Source organism: Neolamprologus multifasciatus, chromosome 4 (genome assembly GCF_963576455.1).
Source record: "Neolamprologus multifasciatus chromosome 4, fNeoMul1.2, whole genome shotgun sequence".
Classification (NCBI taxonomy): Eukaryota; Metazoa; Chordata; class Actinopteri; order Cichliformes; family Cichlidae; genus Neolamprologus; species Neolamprologus multifasciatus.
Window position 1 is genome coordinate 9,212,309 of NC_140442.1, and position 24,061 is coordinate 9,236,369.

General features: G+C 39.6%; 2 protein-coding genes across 2 annotated transcripts; one reads left to right on the plus strand and one right to left on the minus strand.

The window, feature by feature from the left end:
- Nucleotides 1–5,188: 5,188 nt before the first annotated feature.
- Nucleotides 5,189–13,935, minus strand: arf2a (ARF GTPase 2a). The gene is made up of 5 exons (XM_085157687.1): nucleotides 13,816–13,935; nucleotides 8,085–8,239; nucleotides 7,843–7,953; nucleotides 7,633–7,757; nucleotides 5,189–7,256 (listed from the first exon to the last, which is right to left on the minus strand). The coding sequence occupies exons 2-5, from the start codon at nucleotides 8,227–8,229 to the stop codon at nucleotides 7,095–7,097; spliced, it is 543 nt and encodes a 180-aa protein (XP_085013813.1). The 5' UTR covers nucleotides 8,230–8,239; nucleotides 13,816–13,935; the 3' UTR covers nucleotides 5,189–7,094.
- A 1,936-nt stretch (nucleotides 13,936–15,871) lies between these two features.
- wnt9b (wingless-type MMTV integration site family, member 9B) lies at nucleotides 15,872–23,312 on the plus strand. Its single transcript, XM_085158336.1, has 4 exons — nucleotides 15,872–16,099; nucleotides 16,519–16,772; nucleotides 18,205–18,470; nucleotides 19,837–23,312. The coding sequence occupies exons 1-4, from the start codon at nucleotides 16,014–16,016 to the stop codon at nucleotides 20,296–20,298; spliced, it is 1,068 nt and encodes a 355-aa protein (XP_085014462.1). The 5' UTR covers nucleotides 15,872–16,013; the 3' UTR covers nucleotides 20,299–23,312.
- Nucleotides 23,313–24,061: the final 749 nt, after the last annotated feature.

Here is a 24,061-nt window from a genome sequence, read left to right on the forward strand (position 1 = left end):
GATTCCTTTACCATTCCAATCTGAAAAGTTTATCATATTATTGTTTTGTAATATGTCAGGGTTGTTCCAGATAGGTGTACGTTTGCATGGGATTAATGAAGACTCTGTCAACTTCAGAAACTCCCACCATGCTGTCAGAGAAGAGCTGATGTTGATGCTTTTGAAGCATTCATGTCGTTGGATGTTTGAGCTGATAAATGGTAGATCTGAAATCTCTAGATTATTGCAAAGTGCTTGTTCTACATCTAGCCAAGGTTCATCTAAGAGGGTATGTTTTAGCCATCCTGAGATAAACTGAAGCCTGTTGGCTAAGAAGTAGTGCTGAAAGTTAGGTAGTTCTAATCCTCCTTTATCCTTGGTCTTTTGTAGTGTTTTTAAGCTTATACGTGGGGGCTTATTTTTCCAAAGGAATTTGGACATATATGAATCTAGAGATCTGAACCAATCTTGCGGCGGTTTAGTTGGGATCATTGAGAATAAATAATTTATTTTTGGTAATACCATCATTTTTATAGCAGCAACCCTTCCCATGAGTGATATGGGTAGACATTTCCATCTAGCCAGATCACCTTCTACTTTCTTTAAAAGTGGGGTATGGTTTAATTTAGTTAGATCTGCAAGCTTGGGAGAAATATTAATACCTAAATATTTTATATTTCCCGATTGCAGTGGAGTAGAAGAGGAATTATGGAAGCAGCAATTAATAGGAAGGACTGTAGATTTTGACCAGTTAATTGAGTAATCTGATATTCTTGCAAAAGAGTTTATCAATTCAATCACCCCAGTGATATTGGTTTGTGAATTTTGGAGAAAGAGTAACACATCATCAGCATAAAGGCTGATTTTATGTTCTACGTCCTTGCATTTTATGCCCTTAATTGCTGAATTCTGTCTAATTGCTGCTGCTAGTGGTTCGATAAAAATTGCAAACAGTGAAGGGGAGAGTGGGCATCCCTGCCTGGTGCCCCTCAGGAGACATAAGCTGGAGGATGTCTGGTCATTTGTTCTGACACAAGCTGTTGGGGAATTATATAATATTTTTAACCAGTTGATGAAAGAAGATCCAAAACCAAATTTGTGTAAAGTTGCAAATAGAAATTTCCAGTTAACTCTGTCAAACGCTTTTTCTGCATCTAAGGAAAATATTGTAGTTTCAAGGTTTTTACTGTATGAGTAGTCTATCAAATTAAGTAATCTACGTGTATTTGTTGATGAGTGCCTACCTTTTATGAAACCAGTTTGGTCAGGATGAATTAAGAGGGGGGTTATTTTCTCTAGTCTCTTCGAGAGAGCTTTGCAGATTATTTTGAGGTCTACATTAATAAGGGATATTGGACGATAGCTTGAGGGATATACAGGGTCTTTGCCTGGTTTTAGCAGGAGATTAATGTTTGCAGAATTCATATTTGATGGAAGTCTGCCCTTTTCTTTGATTTCTAACAACGTTCTGTAAAAAACTGGTGCTAGAATCGTCCAGAATTCTTTGTAGAATTCTGCAGGAAAGCCGTCTGGACCTGGAGCCAGCTCTGTGTTTCCATGGCGATATGAAAGGCTAGAGATGACTAGTCTTTTAGAAAGGTGTAGTCGCTGGTGAACTCTGTTTTCTTTGGCGAGTGTGACTGTGTGGGTGGATGGTCAGGATTCGAAATACCAGCCTTATGTGCAGGCACACTGCTGAGCACCTTCTGTGACTTCTGCACACCAGCAAAACGCAAGGGACCCTTAACGTTACACATGCATACGTCTATGGTGGAAAAGACTATATAGAAATGCAAGTTCACGTATTATATGTACTGGAAGCATACAACCTTTTTAACCTTAAACAGACACGTACTTTTCCTTGCCTTTGTGATTCATTATCAGGTGTCTCTCAATTGATCCTCATTTGTGCAGCTGATCGATGAAAAATAATGGTGCAGTGCCTCTCTCCCTTGGGATGGAGGTCATCAGTGGTCAAAGAAGTAGATCTTGTACTTGGGTGTATGGATGATTACAGTGTAAATTTACTTGATTGAACATGATGCCCTTTAACATTTAAGAGAAAAAAAAACAAAACAACGAAATGCACTGAAAACTCTGAATCTGCAGAGAAATAAACTGTGACGGATCCATTATGAGATTGTTAATATTGATGCATCTTCCCTTATTCAGCACTTTGCTGCTTTTTTTTTGCTTCTTTTTTTTTTTTTTTTTTTTTTTTTTTTTTATAGATGTAGCAGTTTCTAACTCCCATGCGTCAGAGGATAAAACAGAGGAGCAGCAAGATGATTAATGTGATGGGAAAGAAGGAAAAACAAAGTCCTCCCGTACAAATGTGTAAGCAGCATTATTTGGACTTATCTCAAGTATTTACATTTTTTATGAAATAAGAAAGAGGTTAGCCCTGCATCAGACTGGCAGCTAGTCCAGGGTGTACCCCACCTCTCGCCCTGTGGCAGCTGAGATAGGCTCCAGCACCCCTAATAAGCATCGATAAAAGAGAATGTTGGATGGAAGAAACAGATTCTCGTCTGAATCTTGGTTTGAGAAGGTTGGAGGAACCTGTTTTTTTGGTTGGTCATTTCATTAAAAAAATGTCAGTGCCTCCCACCTGACGCCCTTAGAATAAGCTGTTTTGTTAAAAAATAACAATAGGTAAACTCGATATAACATTCATACCATTCCTTGTTTCTGTTACTCTACTTTAAATCAATGGGGGTTTGCTTTTGAGATTATGACATAATACATGATATTGAGCTTCAAAGTTAGTTATACTTAAACAAAATAGTACTAAGAAAACGTATGTGTGTTAAATGGTTTTTGTTGTCAGTTTAACAGAGCTTAAATCGATTTTTCATCTAGCCAAATGTCATGTGGCTATCTCCTGTACGTATGAAGTTATGATGGGTCAAAAATGCTGGAAGATATACATTAAATTTGTGTACTTTGTGTGGAAGAAAACTGACGAATGGATGGAATGACAACAATGACAAATAATTCAATAAAGAGTTTTCGATTTTTCTCCATAATGAGACGCAAAAATACAAAATAGCGTTAAAATGGAAACATGTGTGAAGTATAAAATCCTGCTTCTGTGCAGTTCTTGATTAGATACACTTTTTTACAGCAGGAGGTCAGAGAGAAGTAACAATGTTAGCGCAAAGAGGCACAATGAAAAGTGGACGTCATGCTGGGGGGAACCAAGAGTTAATGTGCTGTGAAACTACAGAGTGTGATGTCAGACTTCAAGGTGAGATTTAGTGGATCCACAGTGAGTGCCTACCAAAGGTCAAGTGCAGCTCGATGTGAGTGAGAGGGGCAGAGTGTGAATCTACATATCTTGTAGAAATTACTTCAGGTCATTTCAGCTTTATTTGATAGTCAGAGTGTGGGAGAGACTCTGATAGACTATGGCAGGCGAGATGATAATGATCTCAGCTCAGTCTCAGTCTCAGTTACAGAGAAGGACCTCAGAATATAAAAATAACCAGATCTAGTCATTGAACATCTTGCAATTCTAAGATAAAGAGCAACAGCAGTTAATACGAGTTGACAAATAGTGCCTCTATGAAGCCGTGATCATGGATCGCCCTTTATGTTCAAAATGAAAACCTGGATCACAGTCCGTGTCTGGTCTCCTGCGCTCCTTTTCCCGTGTTTCTCAGTTGCTCTCTATAAGGTGCTGTTTCCAAGGTAACAACTCTATGGAGAATTGGCCACCTGAATTTCAGATGGAGTGGAAAACGAGGGTGAACAGTGGTCTGCTGGCTCTCCGACTGTAAGGAATACATCCTCGTCTTCACTGGTGCTGTCTGTCCTGCAGTGAACATTGGTCTTCATTATGCCATACTCAGCAAGCTGAAATTAAGCCTGTGACAGTTTGGCGTGTTTAAAAATAATTTCTGTTATTGTCAGAATATGTGACTAATGGCTGATCTGGGTAGGTCTGGGTAGGTGGGTCATTAGTTTCCCTCATATGCATGTAATTGACATGTGTCAATTACATGCATTAGTGTGGTTAGTTAGGTTTTAGTGTGTTTTTTACACTCGTATTTGTATTCATAAAAAATAGAAATATTAAAAAAAAATAATTAAATAACAAAGGTCTAATTTCCATACCATAAAGATATTTATATCATTCCAGCAGGAGCATGAATCATACTGCCCTGAATACTTTTTCCTCCTTTGTTTTTGAAGTAACTAACAGGAGCTTTAACAGGTTAGTGATATGGTGTTGTGATATGGTAAGTGTGCCCTCCAGCGTTGATATCAAGGAACTGCAAGACTACGTTTCAATTAAATTTTGAAAATTGTGCACTAACCAGTTTATTAGGTACTCCTTGCTAGTCCAAGGATGGACCCCTGTTTATTAAATTCTTCAGAACTATCTTAATTCTTCATGGCATAGATTCAACACGTCTCCTGAAATGTTTCTAAGAGATTTTTGTCCATACTGACACGAGAGCATCTGGGATGCAAATGTGCCTTTTTCACCACGCCCCAAAGATTTGGTTGGATTGAGATCTGGTGACTGTGGAGGCCATCTGCGGACAGTGGCATCATCATGGCCAAGGAGCCAGTTTGATATGATAGGACAGTGTGGTCAACACAATTTTCATCATACACTGCTGCGCCACCAGTAGTCTAAACCATTGATTCAAGGCAGCATGGATCATTGCTTTCATGTTGTTTACACCAAATTCTGACCCTACCATCTGAACGTTGGTAGAGTGAGGCTACTTAGCATTTGTATTAATGAGCAGTTGAACCCGTAACAAAGCAGTTTGAGAGACGAGTGACACACACAGATCCCTGGCCTGTTAAAAACAACTCTAAATCTGATATTTAAGTCTGATGACTAACAACTAGCGGACTTTACTAAGCAGGAAAAGGTGACTCAAAAAGAATTACAATTCTTGACATCACCATGGATAGAAATGATTAAGGCCATAAATATTTCAGCAACAAGCTATTATAACCCAAACTATGCCTGCGATTTTGACTAAAGTTCATATTGTGCTCACCCTCAGAATTATGTCAACTAGGTTATTTAATCAGTTTTTAATGCAATATTAAATGTGACATTGCAGCTTTGGAAGAATTTAATCACACCGACTTGATTTGTAAAAAAATAAGTCAGGAAGAAAGACTTACAATAGAGATCTCTTTATTATAGTGCATTTATCAGACGTTACAAGATGGGTTTAAAAAAAAAAAGCATAAAAGATAATTAAGAAATACATATGCACGTACCATGTATTTTTCACAGAAACGAAAATTAAAGCTTCACATCTGAACAAGAGCAGGTGGATGACATTAAAATACATTTTCTTACAGGTTTTTTTATATATATATACACACGCACACACACATCTGTATTTCTTGCTGTTTAGTAAATGATACATAGGATGAAGAAAGCCCAAAGGTTAGTCATTCATTTAAGCAAACTTTATTTAAAAAAAAAAAAAGTCCAGTTTTAGAAAAACAAAAAGGGAACATTAATTTTCCCTTTTGAGGTCAGTAGGTATGACCTTAGAGTTGTCGTAACTCAGTAAGGAATGTGGGGGTGATTGGTTTCTTTCTAAATGCGGGATCCTTTAGAATTAGTGGGTGTAAGGGAAAAGATGATGTCACTGGTTGAACTGCTGTAACAGTGTTACTGGGACACTTCAGCTGTCTGCTGGTGTGAGCAATTGGGAGCGTATTTGTGTACGGGTTCTCTGTAACAGCTGAGAGATAAACTGCCGTCTTCGCACAGCCCTGTGTTGTGCAAGCTGATGAGGTTGTGCAAATGGCCCGATGTGACGTAAATGACACCAAGAGAAGCACCTCAGCTACATGCAGAGAAAACACTGAAGCATTAAGAAAGCATTTACAGAACTGACTGATACACTTGTCGTACAAATGTACCGTCTGTCACAGTGCTGACAATGTGGTCTAGAGCATATGCGCGTCCCCTCTGGTGACCTCGTGCTGAACCAAACACAATGAACCCTTCCTGAAACCAACCAACTGGTCCCGAGAGCAACAAAATAAAAATAAAAAACCCCACACCAGGCCATGCGTGGATAAAGACTAACAAAAGATAATATAATAGAAAAGAGACCCTAAACCAAGGAGCTACATACAAGAGAAAATAAATCTACCAGTAAATAAAAAGCCAGAGTGGGAGCAACTCTAAAAAAGGCCTTGTTGTTCCAATGAGTGGGGAGTAGATGAAACCCACACACATCCACCAATGACCTAGTAGCTACAACACTCTCCTCCACACATGTAAACATGCAACATTTATTGCCTTTTGTAGACCCAGTGATAATGCTTCTTCTAATCCTCTGCAAAAAAAAAAAAATTAAGACCCCATGAAAAGACAGACGCAATAACAGATAACTATCAGAAGCAAAATGATGTGACCTGAATTTTGTAAAATCTAAGGAAGTTAAGGTGGAAGATTCACAGACACACCGACTCCGATTACAATCTGATTATCAACAGGATCTACACGTTTATGGAATTAAAAGATTTTTTTAATGTAACTTTATCCAGTCCCTAAAAATGTCAAAATGCATAATTTTCAAAAGAACATGAACTATTCCAGGATGTAACACATTATACTTTATTTTACCAAAAATGACACTGGTTACATAGCACAGTGCATCTTGCAAGGTTGAGAGGCAAAAAAAACAGTTGTGAAAATGGTCTTAATTCTAATATGACAGGCTGATGTAAAAACCTAATTGTTGTTACCTTTTGGTTTTTGTGATTCTAAACATTCTTGACAGATGACCCACAGCAATAATGTTGTGTTGTTCTCTGCTTTGTGGGAACCAGTGCCTCTGGATGTGCTGACACTGGAGGAATGAGATGTCTTGAGAGCTAACTGTGTTCAAGGCACAGCAGGGCTGCTCCGACTTAGCTCACACGTACATGCACAGTCGTTCGTCCGTTCATCCAAAAATACTCAAACACACACATACAGTACAAATGCAGGGGAGCACTAGCCAAAAGGTCCGACGCTTCAGAAAAAATAGAGAGGGGAAAAAAAAAAAAAAGAGGAGAGCGTGAGACCAGGACCAGTGCAATCTCCCAAAACACCGCACAGAGCTGGCAGTGATTGATCATTTTGCGTTCCTTAACTGGCTTGAAAGCCAGTCCAGACCCTCGTAGAGACCGTCTCCAGTAGTAGCACATGTGGCTTGGATATACCAGTTACGGTGACGCAGAGAGTGCAGGGCCAGTTTGTCTGTGAGCTCAGCTGCATTCATGGCATTGGGCAGGTCCTACAGGTGCAGAAATTAACCGTTAATAACAAGCGTCCCCTGGATAGGTTACCTCGAATAAAATTTGCTTTTATTTTGAAGTAAAAAAAAAAAGGAGGAGAGTTGAAACCACGATCTGTATCATTATTGACCTTACATTTCAAAAATGTATAAGATGTTTACATCTTATATATTTTTTGCAAGTAGTCAGCCAGATGTGTAGTTTTTACCTTCCTGAGTGATTTTAAATTAAGATGTATTCAAATAAATACAATAACCTTCACCTGATACAAGTACAACTGTAATTTCTAGTAATGAATTCTGAATATCCTGCACAGTTTCATCTGGGGGGGTTAAATATGGTGACTTCTTTGATTTCTCAAACACACAAATTTACCTGTTTATTTGCAAACACGAGCAACACGGCATCTCTCAGCTCATCCTCAGCCAGCATTCGCATCAGCTCCTCCTTCGCCTCACCCACTCGCTCTCTGTCATTACTGTCAACTACAAAGATGAGGCCTGAAAAAGTAAAAAGGGTCAGTTTTGAGGGCAACCATGAACTAATTCTTATAGACCAACATGGAAAAGATATAAGTTATCTCACCTTGTGTGTTTTGGAAGTAATGCCTCCAAAGCGGCCTGATCTTGTCCTGACCGCCGACATCCCACACTGTAAAACTGATGTTTTTGTATTCTACCGTCTCAACGTTAAAACCTAAAGTGAGAGATGGAAGGTTTAAACAAGTTTCAACAGTGGATTGGCTTTTTTTTTTTTTTTTAATGCCAAGATTTCAATATTTTGTATCAAGCAATGAAATTCTCATTACAGTGTGGGGGATGACTCACCAATGGTAGGGATTGTGGTAACAATTTCTCCCAGTTTGAGCTTGTACAAGATGGTGGTCTTTCCAGCAGCATCCAGTCCTACCATCAGGATCCTCATCTCCTTCTTTCCAAACAATTTACTAAAAAGGCTAGCAAAATTTCCCATCTTGTCTTACCTGCAGGAGGAGAAACTGTCAGTTTGCAAGGTCTCTGATAATGTGATACCAAACTAAAAGCAATTTCACAAAGACAGCTGAAGTGTTGACATCAGAAGTAGGAATGTGCAAAACTAGTCAATTAACCGTTGCTGCTGTCAGTCGTGCCAGACGTTCTAGTCATTTAATCCAATTATTAAACATTTCCACTGATGCCAAATGCTGGTAAATTGTTGCGCAACGTTATGCAACCATCTGCCACATGATGGACCATCGTTGATCAGAAACACCATGAATCTGTTAGTCTAGGCAGAGTCTTTTTGTTAATTCTTTTTAATAATTATTGTTGGTTATTTTAAAAGTGAAAGAATAAGATCGTGGATAAACGCGGAAGAAACGTGCAACATTTGGAAACCATGATGTAAAGTGCTGCACAGTTAAGTAGCTCGATTCCCTACTGAAGAATGCGATTAATGGTTTCAAATGCTTTTGTTTCTAGAGTTTTTTGGCATTGTCTTATAAACGGTTCTCAAATTAATTTGATATCCAAGTTTTTCTTGTTTTAAATTAGTCATTTAGTCCAACTGATTTCCCCTTGTTAAGTGAACTTAGAAATTAGTCGCCACAAACATAAACCTAATCAGAGGGTGATGTTAAGTTTCTACATTTTGAGCCCCTTTGAGGACATTCGCTACCACTGCTTTGCAGACGACATCCAGATATATATGTCTTTTAAACCTGAAGATGTTTCTAAGCTGCAGATTCTAAATGTGTCCTTAGAATCCATCAAAGGTTGGATGGCTGACAACTTCCTCCAACTTAATGAAGAAAAGACTGAAGTCCTTGTATGTGCTCCAGACAGACATGTACCTAACATAATGAATGCTTGGTCCTCTTTCAACATTTGTGAAATCGTCTATCAGGAACCTAAGGGTAACCCTTGATTCTGCTCTTATGTCCACGTTAAATCTCTGGTTCGGTCCTGCTTCTATCATTTAAGAAACATTTCTAAATTAAGCCCTATAGTATCTCATACTGAACTGGAGATTGTTATTCATGCATTCATTTCATCACGATTGGACTACTGTAATTCACTGTTTACATGTCTAAACAAAAACTCCCTGGAGCATCTGCAGATTGTCCAAAATGCTGCAGCAAGGCTTCTGACAAAAACATCCAAGTACTCTCATGTAACACCGTTGCTTATACAGTTGCACTGGCTCCCTGTTGAATTCAGAGTCCATTTTAAGATACTGCTTCTGACATTTAAAGCTCTTCAAGGACAAGCACAAGACTACATCATTGAACTTTTACAGCCCTATGTCCCCAGTAGATCCCTGAGATACCTTGTGAAGCACTTTGTGATCTTTTATCTAGAAATGTGCAATATAAATAAAATTTTACTTACTTACTTATAAGAATCTCAAGCAGAAAAGTGTCATTTTTACTGTTCCCTATATTCCTTATTGTGTCAGTGTTAATGACCGTAAAAAGCACTTCTGTAACTTTCCCCTGGCCCTAAAATGAAACACAATATTTGCCCTTCAAGTAAACTGCTGCTGCAAACGCACCTCCCAAGTTAAACAGAGGCCATAGTGGCAGTGCTGCTTGTCCTGGGTATCCAACAAGCTTGTGGCTGAGGTAAACAAGAACCAGTACAAAGCATTACACTTAATAAGCTGACAGAGGTTGTCTTAATAACAAAGGAGTAATTGGTTAACTACTTAGAAAAGATGGAAGAGATTTCATTTAGTAAACGCTAATATAGTTTAGTGAAATGTCGCACAGCACATTTTTAACCTCGTTAGATGACCTGATCAGATGAACTACTGAGGTGAGGTTTCACTACATACAGATGAAGAGGGAAAACATTTTATTTTAATTCTTTTGAAATGCCAGAGATTCTGCTTTTTCTCATAAATTGTGGTCTCATCTTCAAAGTCTGAGGCACAGGTGTAAGCACATAGATTTGATACTGTTTGAAAAATATGTCATCGAAACATTAACCTGTAAACTTACTCTTTACCCAAACCATACAGGAAACCATGCACCCTTACTAGATATTGTTTTCATAAAGTAAATTTACAGCTTAAATAATTTTTTACCAAAATTTTATTTTATTCCTCGTAATCCCTGCTTCTACGTTCTTGATTTAGGGCTTTTACAAAACGTTCCATGACGACTTTGAGACAGAACAAACCAACTTGTGCTGCTCAGCAGTTTATTTGGTGTAAACTTGGATGAGATCCATTTTTTAAATACCATTTTTGTACCTTTAATAGGGATAAATGATATATACTGGATAAGGTTATGTATAGGATTAATCACCTAAAGGTCACTTTAATAGCTGGGAGAAGAAATACAAGAGTTGCAAGAAGCCAAAATGTTCTTAACCAGCAGGGTGGAAAGTTGTATGGATCACATCTGTTCTAATCAGTGCAGTTTAGTGTTAAATTCGAGTATTTTAGTATTTCTAGTCAGTAAAATTAAGTTTTTCTGTTGAAAAAAATAAAATACAATTTTTTAAAAAGGGAGGCTTAAGTTGTTTTCAACTTAACTGCAACTCAACTATTGCAAGCTGTAATCACAGCATACATGTGAGCATACAGCGCAAGTAAAACTTGAGTTATAATGTGGCCAGTGGCAACAGCTGGATCAATATGAGCACTTCCGTTTGGTCAAATGTACGCTGTTTGTTGACTGTAAGCGTGAACAGTATTTTGTAGTCATTTCACAGCTATAACATGTAATTGAGACCAGCAGCTTCTGCTGATCATCTGGCAAGAATGTGGTAAACCCAAGACGCGAATTTAACAGTGCCAAAAAGACTTCCTCAAAACGCCCACTGAATGCACACGATAAACACAGACTTTTTGCATGCCTGAGGCTTGATAAAAATAGCGGTAGTCTAAAAACAAGAAAACTCCCCAAAACAAAACACCAGAATCGAGTGTTACAAGCTCACCGCGGCATTAATGCATTGGCCTCCTGTGTGAGGAAAAGAAACGACCGATTTAACAGAGAGATTTGGAATATGTGGATTCACTGCTAACTAAATTTATTGTTATCTTTTCAGCATTGAGCTCTGGGATGCATCCCACTCTCAGTTTCACAAACAGAAAGCATTAATTATGTTTAGAAAGTGTCTGTGAAGGTTCTCAGTCATCCAGGTCATCGTAGTCAAAGGAGCTTGCAAAGAAAAGCGTCTGGACTTCTTTAAGTTACTTGAAGACGTTTCACCTCTCATCCGAGAAGCTTCTTCAGTTCTAAGGTCAAATGGTGGAAGAAGAAGCTTCTCGGATGAGAGGTGAAACGTCTTCAAGTAACTTAAAGAAGTCCAGACGCTTTTCTTTGCAAGCTCCTTTGACTATGTTTAGAAAGGCAATATTTAGTGACTCTATAAAAAGTGATCGATTTCATCAACAAATTAAAGTGCTTTTTGAGATGAGCACTAAAATTTTCAATTTCAAAATATTAATATCCATGTTTGGGGAGAATAATAATAATAAAAAAGGAAAGATAATGGATCTCCTAAGCTATTATGAACTGAGAAAAACAAATATTAGAGGTAGAATAACATACTGGAATCAGCAAGCAGCCTTTCAGGAAACAAGACAGCTTTATGGTATCACATCAGAGGTCAATATTTGTCTTTTCTCTGTTATGTAACATTACAGTGTTAGCTAATCATTCAAAGACTGAAGGTTTTTTGAAGAGCTGAAAGACTCAAAAAAAATATTAAAGATTAGTTTATTTCCCCACAGTAATTAAAAATACTGTGGAAAAAAAAGATTAATTATTATCCTACAGTAAGTAATTATTGCTGAAAGAAAAATTAGCAATGGAACAGAATCTTATAAAAATAGATGAAAGTAACACATTTTTTCCAGCTCTATATTAGGCCAGTTAATGCACACTCGAGTCTTGTAATGTTAATGACATAAATAATTATGGACCTAAGGGAGTTCAGTATCAATTGATGCATACTGTCAAAACCGTTTTCATACATCAACTCTAGACTTTGTGTTGAGATGCTGACTCACACCTGGTCACTTTTGGTAGTTTAAAGTTAGGTGTGGTACTTGGGTTGAGCACATGATGCACATACACACCCCTGCAAGCAGCATTAACGTTTAATGGCTGGTGACTTGTGGTTAATTTTATAACCGCAAAAAATGTCTGTGTTTACATGTAAACTCTGGGGTATAATGTTACAAAGTGGACTTCACTTGGATTCTGCAAGAAAGTTTGATCCTCCCTCACAGAGGAGCACTGTCTATATGTGCTTTACTGGTTGCTTAGAAGGCAAGGTTTTCCATTTTTTAAAGCGGTGCATTACTTAAATACCTTTTCAATCAATTAGTCATAAATAGCACAAAAATGACAAATTTCTGTTAAGTGATCAAAGACAGACTCAAATGGACTAACCATGCTCTTGTGCTTACTCAAACCCACACAGGGTCATTATGAGCCAGGAAAAGACAGCTAAAGGAGTATTAAAAGTCACCAAGTCTAGTGACAAAGTTGCTTAGTTTGCAGCAAATTAGGCGAACTAAGGAGGGATGGTCACTGCTGGGTAGGAGAGTGACGTCACCACTTTAAAAAGAAAGAAAAGAAGAAGATGAGTTTGAAAATTTCACAACACACTCTACTCAAAATGGTCCAGTTACTGTGCTGTGACCTTTCCAAGAACCTCATGGGAAGCAGCAGTGCATCCCCAACACCTGATTCAGCTTCCTATAAATCCTCAAACATCATCTTTGGTCCGAGGAATGAGGAAGTGATGTTCAGTAGGTGTAAAGCAGTTCTTTGAGTAAACAGGACTGACAGGATCACAGAGGTGAAGCGCCACCCATCCTCCCATTCAATGAAAGAGGTGCGATTGTTTCTGCGAAGTTTTTTTTTTTTTGGGAACCTTTGGGTGACAAAACCTCTTAAAAGTGTCTTTAAACCACTGACTATTATTACTTAACTCTGTGTTTCAAACCTGTCCCTCAGTTTGGTCAGCCAATCAACCTCCGTAAGGCGAAACGTTTAAAGCAGTTTTGATTAACAAAAAATAAATAAATACAAATCTGAAAATAAGGTTTCAGTGCTCTGGTGCAATTTAAATGACGCTGGTAGCAACTTTAAGCCACCAAGCAGTAGAAGAGAAATAATTTTAATCTCCTTTAAGGTTTTATGGGTGAGTTGGAGCTGTGTGACGTTAACGCTAAGTGACAGCTCATTAACGCTAGCTTGCTAACTGTGCTATGGTCGAGAACCAGCGGAATAACGCGTAATATTAGCTATTTAGATCACAGTGAGCTCAAAAACACCACCGCCTAATACAGTTATTGATTACTGTTTAATCAGGGTGTGTACCCAGCGGTCAAAAACTTCTTAAGTCAACACAATGGTGCTAAAGTTAAACTGCTAAGGAAACAGCTTATGAACTTTAAAGTATCCTGCTCAAAGCGTCTACAACTTCAAACCAACCGAGCTGCAGGACTTAAACATCAGCGGCCTTCTTCTGTGTTCAAATGAAATACATATTCATAAGGCTTAACTATATCGCATTTTTCAATGAAAACGATAAATGAAAAGAAAAATGTTACCTTCACTGGCGCTTCTCGATGCTTCTACACCACCGATCCGGTTCAACAACAAAATGGCGTTTTCCGGCGACGTCGTGTTCTTCTTCGTCACCATTTTCTTCTTCGTGTAATTTGAAAACATTAAAATCGAGGGTTTGCTTCACCAAATGGTGAGAAGGTGACATTACAAGCTTAGTGTAGGACTGCGAAAGTTTTCAGTATCTTAAAAAAAAATAGTCTTCAGCAATAATCCTCCAGGCTTTCCGAGGTCTTTAAACTTTTTTTTTTTCCTTTGGACATTTGGCTGCCTTTCCACTCATTTTAAATCCAGACCCGTCGTTGTTTAACCCACTTAACTCGGACTTAAAAAAGTACCACACTCAACGCAAAAAACACGGTTACACATTGCTACACATAATAAGTTATTATGTGTAGCAAGGTTATTATTAATAACCTAGCAAACAACTAATTTTGAACTATATCTATAGATTTACATAATAAGTTATTATGTGTAGCAAGGTTATTATTAATAACCTAGCAAACAACTAATTTTGAACTATATCTATAGGCACTTTGTTACTAGCAATCTGTTGCAAAAGCACATCTGTTACCACAATTCTAAGTGAATCTATAAAAAGTAACAAAGAAAACACATAAAATAGGGTTTTTGTACTAACAAGGTGATTCCCAAAAGGTTATTATCCAGAAATCTGACATAACCTGGGTTGATGTCCAGTGCATCCTTGAAAGAATTTGATGAAACTAGACAAATGGAGGACAGAAGTATTGGCTGGAGTTGAAAAAAAAAAAACCTATAAAGAAAAAACTATCTAGAAGAGTTTCTGAAAGTCATGTCCTTCAGAAAAAGAAAAAATCCTCCCAAAGACTGACACAGGACCTGAGAGATGGGATTGAGATGATCCTGTAATTGATCCATCTAATTCAGGAAACAAAGACTCAGGTATGGCAAATCAGGCAACAGCTGGACTCAAGATTTATTGATTTATTTGAAGAGAAAAAAATCAAATTAAACATTTTTGGTTCAAATCATAATTAGTACAGAGGAGTTCAGGGGAGGAGCATGTACAAAACATAGCGGAGACTCCACAATGATTTGGAGCTTCATTTTAGCCAGTGGCATTGGGAATCTTGTCAATATTGATTGAACTATGAATTCAGTGTCATCAGATTCTAAACCAATACCACCTCCTCTGGATGGATATATCCAATCATACACTATATAATTAATAAAAAAAATCGATAAAGTAATATTATTGAGTATTAAGCTATAATTTACAACATAATTTGACAGACTTTTCCATTAAAGGATGGGACTGCCTTAACAAAAAAAAAACCCCTCCGTGCCTCCTTCTTTAGCTTAAACGTGAATCAAATGTAGATACACAACCAAAGCATTAGTATTATTGTCTCTACGTTCATTTGTATTCCCAGATTTATTCTTTATTTGAAAAATCCTCTAGATGGGGCTCCATCCATGCCTGTTTTTTCTTTCTTTTCTTTTTTTTCCTTCGACTGTTTGGGACCAGATGGAATAGGTTTGATTGGAATAACAGACTTCAGTGTCTGATTCTGTCCTTTAATTTCAGAACTATTTTCAGACACGGATCCTTTGCTTTCTAGCCATGCGGGGTATTTTTTAATCCCGGCTTTTTTTTTTCTTTCAGTGTGTTTGCAGGATCACTGAATTTATACTCTTTAATAATACAATATAAGAACTTATATGTTAAGCAAAGAAAAAATATTTTTGCTTTCTGAGGCCCTTTGATCAGACAGATGTTTGCTGTTATATAACCATCATCATGCATATAGACCCTATGTCTACTGTTTATTCATTGCTTCAGTGACAGTCCTACTCAAACTTTAGATTCAATCACGACTTTAATTAAGTTTTAATTGTATTATTATTATTATTATTATTATTATTATTATTATTATGAGCTGATCTGGCATCTTCTGGGTGGCGTTACAGTGGGAGGGAACATACAGTAGCAATGTTGAGAGAATCCAATGACAGTGCGGCAGGATGATGTACCCTCCCCTAAGAGTCCTGCCTCCCAGCGGACCAGGGCGCCTGGCGCAGCGGATTGAGGGTCTGAGTGCATGAGGGGCCCCTTAATTAAAGAGAAGCGCCGAGCGAACGGCACGGACTTTCTCTATTGAAGAATCAGCGAGATGAGGAACAGCGCCAACCCGGCATCATGCGCTCCAGGCTCCCGAGGACCGCCTGCCTATTGCGAATCATTGCACTCTGCATCCTTCTGTCGCACACTGCAGCTTATTTTGGGTCAGACGATGAACTTTTACTTGTACATTTTATCTCGGTTGTTTGGCTTTTCTGTTTAAATCATTAGAAGTCACCACAGCCACAACCTTTACAAGCTTTAGCTGAATTACGCACGCGTAATTATATTTTTATAGGGCTGTTCAAAGTCCATGTACACGCTAATATGATCCACTGAAACAAAAAAAAAAATCCATATTTGCAATTTCAAATGTATTTTAAGGTAAATGAACATAAAAGTTTTATTCCTGGATTTTCTTCGAGAGAGAAAATACTGTTGTGGGAACACATTTGTAATAACAACATATGCTGGAGTGGTGACAGAATAGTTTCATTACTGTGGTACAGGACGCAGTGTTTGTGTATTTTGTCACACACATACAATATCTAATGTGATTTCCCCCCTTCTTCTATAATCGTAGACTGACAGGTCGGGAACCTCTGGTGTTTTTACCAGCTCCGTTTTCCAATGAAGCTCCATCAGGAAAGGCCCACCTGAAGCAGTGCGAACAAATGACTCTGACGAGGAGACAGAAGAGACTCTGTCGCAGGGAGCCGGGCTTGGCCGAGACGCTTCGGGAGTCGGTGCGCCTCAGCCTCCTCGAGTGTCGGTATCAGTTCAGAAACGAACGCTGGAACTGCAGCCTGGATGGTCGGGGAAGTCTTCTGAAAAGAGGTGAGCCACTTTAACACTTTCCTTAATTTTGGGTTCTTGCTAAAGGTCACTGAGAAAGTCGGAAATTCTCTTTTATCTAACTACAAATTATGTCTTCGTCTTTATTTACCTGCAGTGCATGGCTGAGCAGTAAGTACAGGATGTTTTATAGATAAGTACACCTGTAGTGCTGCAGGCATGTTTTTGTCGACATAAGCTCATCAATCAAAAAGTGAAAATGAGAAAAACGAACCAGTAAATAAATTTATACGTAAACTTTTTACCACCAGTTTAACAGCTGTAAAAGTTTGTAAACAATAAGGTTTCTTGTTCAAATTTAACGAAATAGTTTAACTGATATTTTATATTTTATTTCAAACAATACAACATTTTTATAAACCCTTTTCTCACACAGGGAAGCAACTTTTTCAATAAGTATGTATTACATGCTGTACAAGATAGAAACTGAATATACACCCGTTTATAAGGTCTTACAGGTTCTTTGTTTTGTTCCTAATGGTCGTTTGTTGCATTTCTAAATAAACAATTGAGACATGAGCTTCAACTATTTGCAGCAAAGTGCTGAAAATGATTACTGTGTAAAAAAAAGTTTGGTGAGTTATTTTGCTTGAGAAAACCAGTGACAAAATTAATTTTCTTCATCTCATTTAAAGTTAAAAATGTTCCTAAGTCATTCTGCAGTACCAAAGAATGTATCAAGATAACACTCGGTAACTCCTCTGAACCCCTTGATTTGATACAACCTTTTAAAGTTTATGAGAAGCTGCTTACTTGAATACTTTATAATTTACATGGCTTGATACACCTATTGATTTGCTACCGTTGGATCACCATATTGCATATAGCTCAAAATCCCTCCTGTGCACATAAACTCCTTTAGGATCTTCTAAGCTTTATGCATATGGATATCAGCGTGTGGGAGAACATGAACAGGTCAGCACAGAGGTAATGAGGGAGTAGAAAGCCAAGAAATGTGGTGCGGTGCAGAGTGCTCAAGCCCTGTGGTTATTTTTATCTCGGGAAAGTGGCCATTCCCAGAGGAAAAGGGCGGCGTGATTACCCACTTTCATCTGGGAAAATCCTTCCCAGTCAAAATAATAATTAATTGGATCAAAATATACCATGGAGATGGCTCTGGGTGAAGCAAATAACAGTGCAAAACCAAAAGGAAATGTAAGGAGAGGAATTGCGACGTAAGAAAACTTGCAGAATTGCTGATGTTGTTGTAAACCCTGACAACGCATCGAGTCCTCTGTAAACATTCTGGCTTAAAAGGTTAATCGGTGACGCAAAAAGCATTTTGTCGTAAATTTGTTCTTTCAGAGCAAATGTTTCGGAGCACCAATAGCTTTTGCATCCAAAGCCTTGAAAAAAAAATGTAGCTTTAAATATTTTTTCTTTTCTTCCACCTCCCCTGATCCCTCTGCCACAGCTTTCAAGGAGACCGCATTCCTGCTGGCTGTGTCCTCTGCAGCACTGACCCATGCACTTGCCAAAGCGTGCAGCTCAGGTCGAATGGAGAGGTGCACTTGTGACGACTCCCCCGGGATCCAGCATCGGGAAGCGTGGCAGTGGGGGGTCTGTGGTGACAACCTGAAATACAGCACCAAGTTTCTCAAAAAGTTCCTCGGCCAAAAGAGGGTCAGCAAGGACCTGAGGGCTCTGGTGGATGCCCACAACATCAACGTTGGAATTCGGGTGAGTGTAGAAATATTACATCAATTATTCTGCAGCAAAACAGCGCACTCCTTGAAGCCTGAGGCGACAAAACGTACGCCTTAGCAACACTTAGTTAGATTAATTGTTCTGCGATTTTACCTGGCAATTACACCCTGACGCAGTCCCGAGTATCAAATGTTATTGAACTGTAATCCTCGCCTCTATATTTTTCATGGTGCCAGCCAGATAAATGCTCTCTGATTTGGTGCTGTCATCGGCCCGAGCGGATAATACAGAGGCAGAGGGTGAGGCAGTTGTAGCGAGGAGACAAGATGGCTGTGGGATGGTTGGAGCCAGGTGTTTTCAGGCATGATAAAGCTTGCTGTGCGGGCCAGCAGAAAATTAAAGGTCTCATTTCAGAGAGAACGATTATAACCGTGGCCTCTTTTTAATATACGAGCAAGCATTTTTTTCCACTTACTGGATCACTGTGCTCTTCATAAATCCACCTAATGTTCATAACCACCACTGTGTAGCTGTGAAATAGCAGGCCCCAGGGTCCTGTAGCTCACACCTAGACAAGGCTGATGTGGAGAAAAAGGAAAAACACAACTATCTTATCTAATCTTTACTGAGTTAAATGTTTTCCCCAGTTGACACCAGTGTGGCCAGAAGAGACCAGGAGCCGCGTTAACAAAAACTTAAAGTGGTCGGCATCCCTCGTCTCACATTAACGGTGTTCTGAAGCCCCCGAGGGGTTCATGCCTGCAAAAGGAGGAACTGAGCAGAAGTACCTAGAAGTACCCTCTGGGTCTCTCTGTATGACCTGTCTCTGGCCCCTGCAAAGACAGCAGCTCTCAGGCTGAGTGATTGCTCTCATCACTGACCATCAAGCTCAGTGAACTATTAACCTAAATGAGGGGCACCACTACCAAATGCTGCATTATGTTTTTGGCACTTCTTGCGCAGAAATTCTTATTGATGTTTTCCATGAGCAGGCATGTACTAAAAACAGGGCGGAGAGATTCCACTCGCCTCTGTTTGTCACCTCTGCCTCAGGCCTTAGGAAAGAGAGGCAGGAGAGAAGCCGACAGAGCTAGTTTCAACACACCGAGGGAAAAAAAAATAGCAAGAGCTGTCCAAGTGAGAAATGTGGGGTGAAATATGACATGCTGAACAGCATCTTTCAATCCATTATGTCAAATTTTTGACTGAGGTGAGCTAAAGGCACATATTGGCGGACCACCACTCCTAACCCCCTATGCACCCTGCAGGAAATTGTCTCACTCTTGCCAGATAGACCTCCCAGATAAGAGGCCAGGTAATGAATCAAAGTGAAGGAACTGACATTTCTTCCCTTTTCCCCTCCAATTCCTACCCCCCTCAACCTCCCATCTTATCCCAGGCAGTGAAGAGCGGACTGAAAACAACCTGCAAGTGCCATGGTGTCTCCGGCTCTTGTGCTGTACGGACTTGCTGGAAGCAGCTGTCTCCTTTTCACGACACCGGACGCCTGTTGAAGTATCGATACGACACTGCTGTGCGAGTGCTGAGCGTCACCAACGCAGCCACCGGGGAGACCGAACTCGCAAGCCCCCGTCGCCAAGGTCAGAGCCTCCGGACTACCGACCTGGTCTACCTGGAAGACTCCCCCAGCTTCTGCAGGCCCTCTCGCTACTCCCCTGGTACAGGTGGCCGTTCATGCGCCAAAGACACAAGCTGTCAGAGTCTGTGCTGCGGACGTGGTTATAACACAGCCATGCGCCTCACCAGCCTGTCTTGCCACTGCCAGGTACGCTGGTGCTGCCACGTGGAGTGTCAGACGTGTGTGAGAGAGGAGGAGGTGTATACCTGCAAAAATGCATAGCTGAATGATGAGATAAAGACATTTGCAAAGACCTGAATAAAGAATGATCCTTTGAGTCAATGGAAAATGTGATTAAAAAAGAAATGAATCACTGATCATGGACAGGACTGAACTGTAATCTCCTATAGACACTTAACACTAAGGGATTGTGAACTGCATGGAATATACAAATGTAATAATATTATACTGCTGGTTATAGTCACTAAATTGATATGCAACAGCTTACTGTAGGTGAGGATGTTTTCAAACTACCCTGCTTTTCTCTCGCTGGATGCACTGAAATCTCACTCTCCTGAGGATGAGGAGGGAAAATGCTCTTACAGCAGGTACTGGACCGGACTGGAAGACACCGGATGCTGAATCCTGTCTGCAAGGAAGCTCTAAAAGGGATTTTGTTGTGTTGTAATTGTCTCCCTCCATTTCACTATTTATTGTGCCAGTTTTGTTGTACTGCTGCTTTATATTCTAATTCTTGGAATCAATTGTTATCAATGAGGCTAAAATAGCCTTTAAAGGAACCTACCTGTCTGACTTTCTGTCTGCTGTGGTGAACTTTTAGCTAAAGTTCAGTCCCGACTAAAAAGCACTTAAGTTGCTCTTGCTTCATGAGATCCTATGTGCATTATGAATTGTTTGTCTTTAGGCCTAAATATATGATTAGAAAGAATCACTGGAAGCTTTGAGCGGTGATTAATGCCACACAACCTACATTGTAACTGATGCATGAGAAGCTTATTGTGCAAGCAGAGAAGCTGGCTTTCAGTTGCTCTTATGGAAATGTCTATGGAAATCTTTACATGTGGACTAATGTGGGCTCAGTAGAACAAAGGGAAATACCTGGGGCAATAGTGAGGGAAACACCAAACACTGTGGTTAAAAATCACTTTTTTTTGCTTAATTTATCAGCATACCAGCCTGGCTCTTCTAATTCTGCTGTTTATAGAAACACACACTTTGCTATGCTTTCAAGTTTAAAATTATTTGGCCGAACCATTTGGTCTTCAAAGTCTAATTTAGCCACGTCTTTGTTCTGAATGCCTTTGAAGTGGGCTAATCATGCTCCTTATTTGCTCAAATTGCTAATCAAAGACAATCACCCAGTTTACTACCCTTATATATTCAACTTCAGTGTGTCCATGTGTGCAGGTCAAAAGTGCGTGCCGGACCCCAAAGGTTTGTTTTTATTGGCCAGTTAATGTTTTCTCTGAGGGACTCTGAACTGTATATATAATCTGAGTATAACTCATGTCAGGGGTCCTGGCGTCTGACAATGTGGAATCCTAATTTTCTACCTCACTTCATCTTTTGGCAAATATCAGTAAGATTTATGAGCTATGCAGAGTTATCCTCTCTGTAGATACATGTTTTCCCCTCTGCATTCGTTATAAATATCATATTTGAGATGTTTGTACAGCTCTTTTTTAATTTGGTAATATATGAATACTCATTTTTCCAAAGCAATTTTTATAAAAATCTAGTTGCTTTACATTCTTATTTAAAACAAACAAGGTTAATAAAAGGACAACGAGTCACAAGGCCTACGTGTTTGTTGTGTCTTGCTCAGCTGCTGCAGGCAAACACACTAAACCACGCGCACACGCACACACTTCACACGCAACAAGGAAGCGAGCGCAATACACCTGCCCGAAACACGGCTCCGTGCATCGACTGAACAAAAAAACACTTCCTGCTCATGGTGGCCTGGCCTCCTTTTCATCTGAAAATCCTGTGGTCGTGCTGCATCGCCATCAACCGCCCAACCGCCCAACTAAAAGGCGAGGGCTGCGTGCGCGGAGAACACGCTTACAGGTGTTGTGCCTCTGGCCAGCGCACCAGCCGCGATGACAACCATAATGCAGATGATGACAAAGGTGGTGACTCAGAGGAGCGCTGTCTTACAGAGCATTTGACCCCCGATTCACCATTAGAAAGTTACAATCGACCGCCCCACAACGATGATGAGAGCAGTTTATGCGCTATTATCCCTGAATCATAACTTTCCACTCATTTGTAAGGCATCAGTGAACCTACAGCATACAGAGGGCTATTGTATAAGGTATTTATAGTGTGCTCTCTGGTGCTTTTGATGTTGCTCTCTAATTACTGTGATTACGCATTATTATTCCTTATTAGAACATTCACTTAAAACCCAAAGCATTGCAGTAAATTATAAGATAATTTTTAAAAATTACTTTATATTATTGATGTAGAGCAAGTTATTGTTGGGGCAAATTAGCTTTTAAGTAAGATGAGTAAACTTGTCTTGGCTGTTCAGATATTTTAATGAATTTTTAGGACTACCTTGCGTAGAAGAAAAAAACAGCTGTTTGCTTTAATGGCAAAACTTTATGGAGAGCCAAATGTCACCTTGGGGAAATAGGGAAAGGTTAGCAGAGAAAAAAAAATCTTAAAGGTTTTCTTGTTTTTGTCTAAAACTATTCCAAAACCAAACATATGTATGCAAATATTCAAAGTTTCAGTTTTACTAAACTTCATGTATTTTCACTATGATACATATCGGGCTTTAGTGATTTGAATTCTGACAGCTTGTTAAAGCCACTGCGAAGCCTTTAAAGGTATTTTACCTCAAGCAATAAAATGCACCACTGCTTACTATGAATCACCAGCGGCTTACTCTAACTCTGACTTTATGATATTTCACCTTTTTTTGTTTCCCATAGTCTTTAGGACAGTTTCACATACTTTCCCAAAGCCTTAAGCTAACATGATCATTTAAAGAATCACTTGGTTAAATAGGGCAGGTTTTTTTTCTTTTTAGATATTGAAGAGTTCATACTTTAGTGATATGTGATCTCCACTGGACCGCAGCAATATTCTTTGGTCTGTCCAGCAACTGTATTGTATTGCCTCTTTGAACCTTTGAATGTGTCCTTTGCTGCAAAACTAATTTCCCTTCTCAGACAATAAAGTTGAAAAATTCAGTTCAGCGGTACACAAAATGCGTCAGCATCTCTCCAATGACTGAGGTCAAACCAGTTCGTGTGGTCAGACCACTGACTCACCACATTAACTCATCATATTATAATAATCCAGATCAATATTTAACGTTATTCGTCACGAATGTCATGTATTAAAAAGCTGCAGGATAAAGAGCAAGACGGCGGAGTGTGTCACGGAAAGAAAGGTGGAGCGGGGTTTAGATATTGAGGGACATGAAGGAAAAAGATGAGGATGGAGGGATGAGAAGGGATAGCTTGTGGCCCCGGGAGGCCTATCCCCTGCTGCTGCTCTTGTTGTTTTATAATGAACTCCTAAAGCTTTCATTTCCCTCACTACCCTCACTGGAGGGGGCGCAGCGATGGGGGCTGCTGAGTCCACGGCCGGATTCGCACGCACAAGCCCCAGGGGTGGGGAGCTTTGAGCTGGGTGGGGGGGCTGGACTGAGCAGAGGTGCAATAGCCAAGCGCCTGTGTATGTGTTTGAAAGAGTCCTGACAGCAGACAGGTGAGGGCGAAACGGTTTTTGCATATGTGTGTGAGCATACTTGCCGAGTGCACACCTGTGGTCACTTCAGCCGTGTTTGTAGTGAGGTCTTCGTGTGCGGGTGTGGGCTATAGTCACCCTGCCATGTGCCGGAGCTTCTCTCTGTCTGCCTGAGACACTGAATAACATAGATAATGTAGGTTAAGGCTGACGGTAACACTATCTCCTGCGTCTTCACTGGCTTGGTTCAGGTAAAGGTTACTATGCCGGGTTGGGCTGCAGCAGTGCACCATGCTGTGATAGATGAAGATGAATTGGC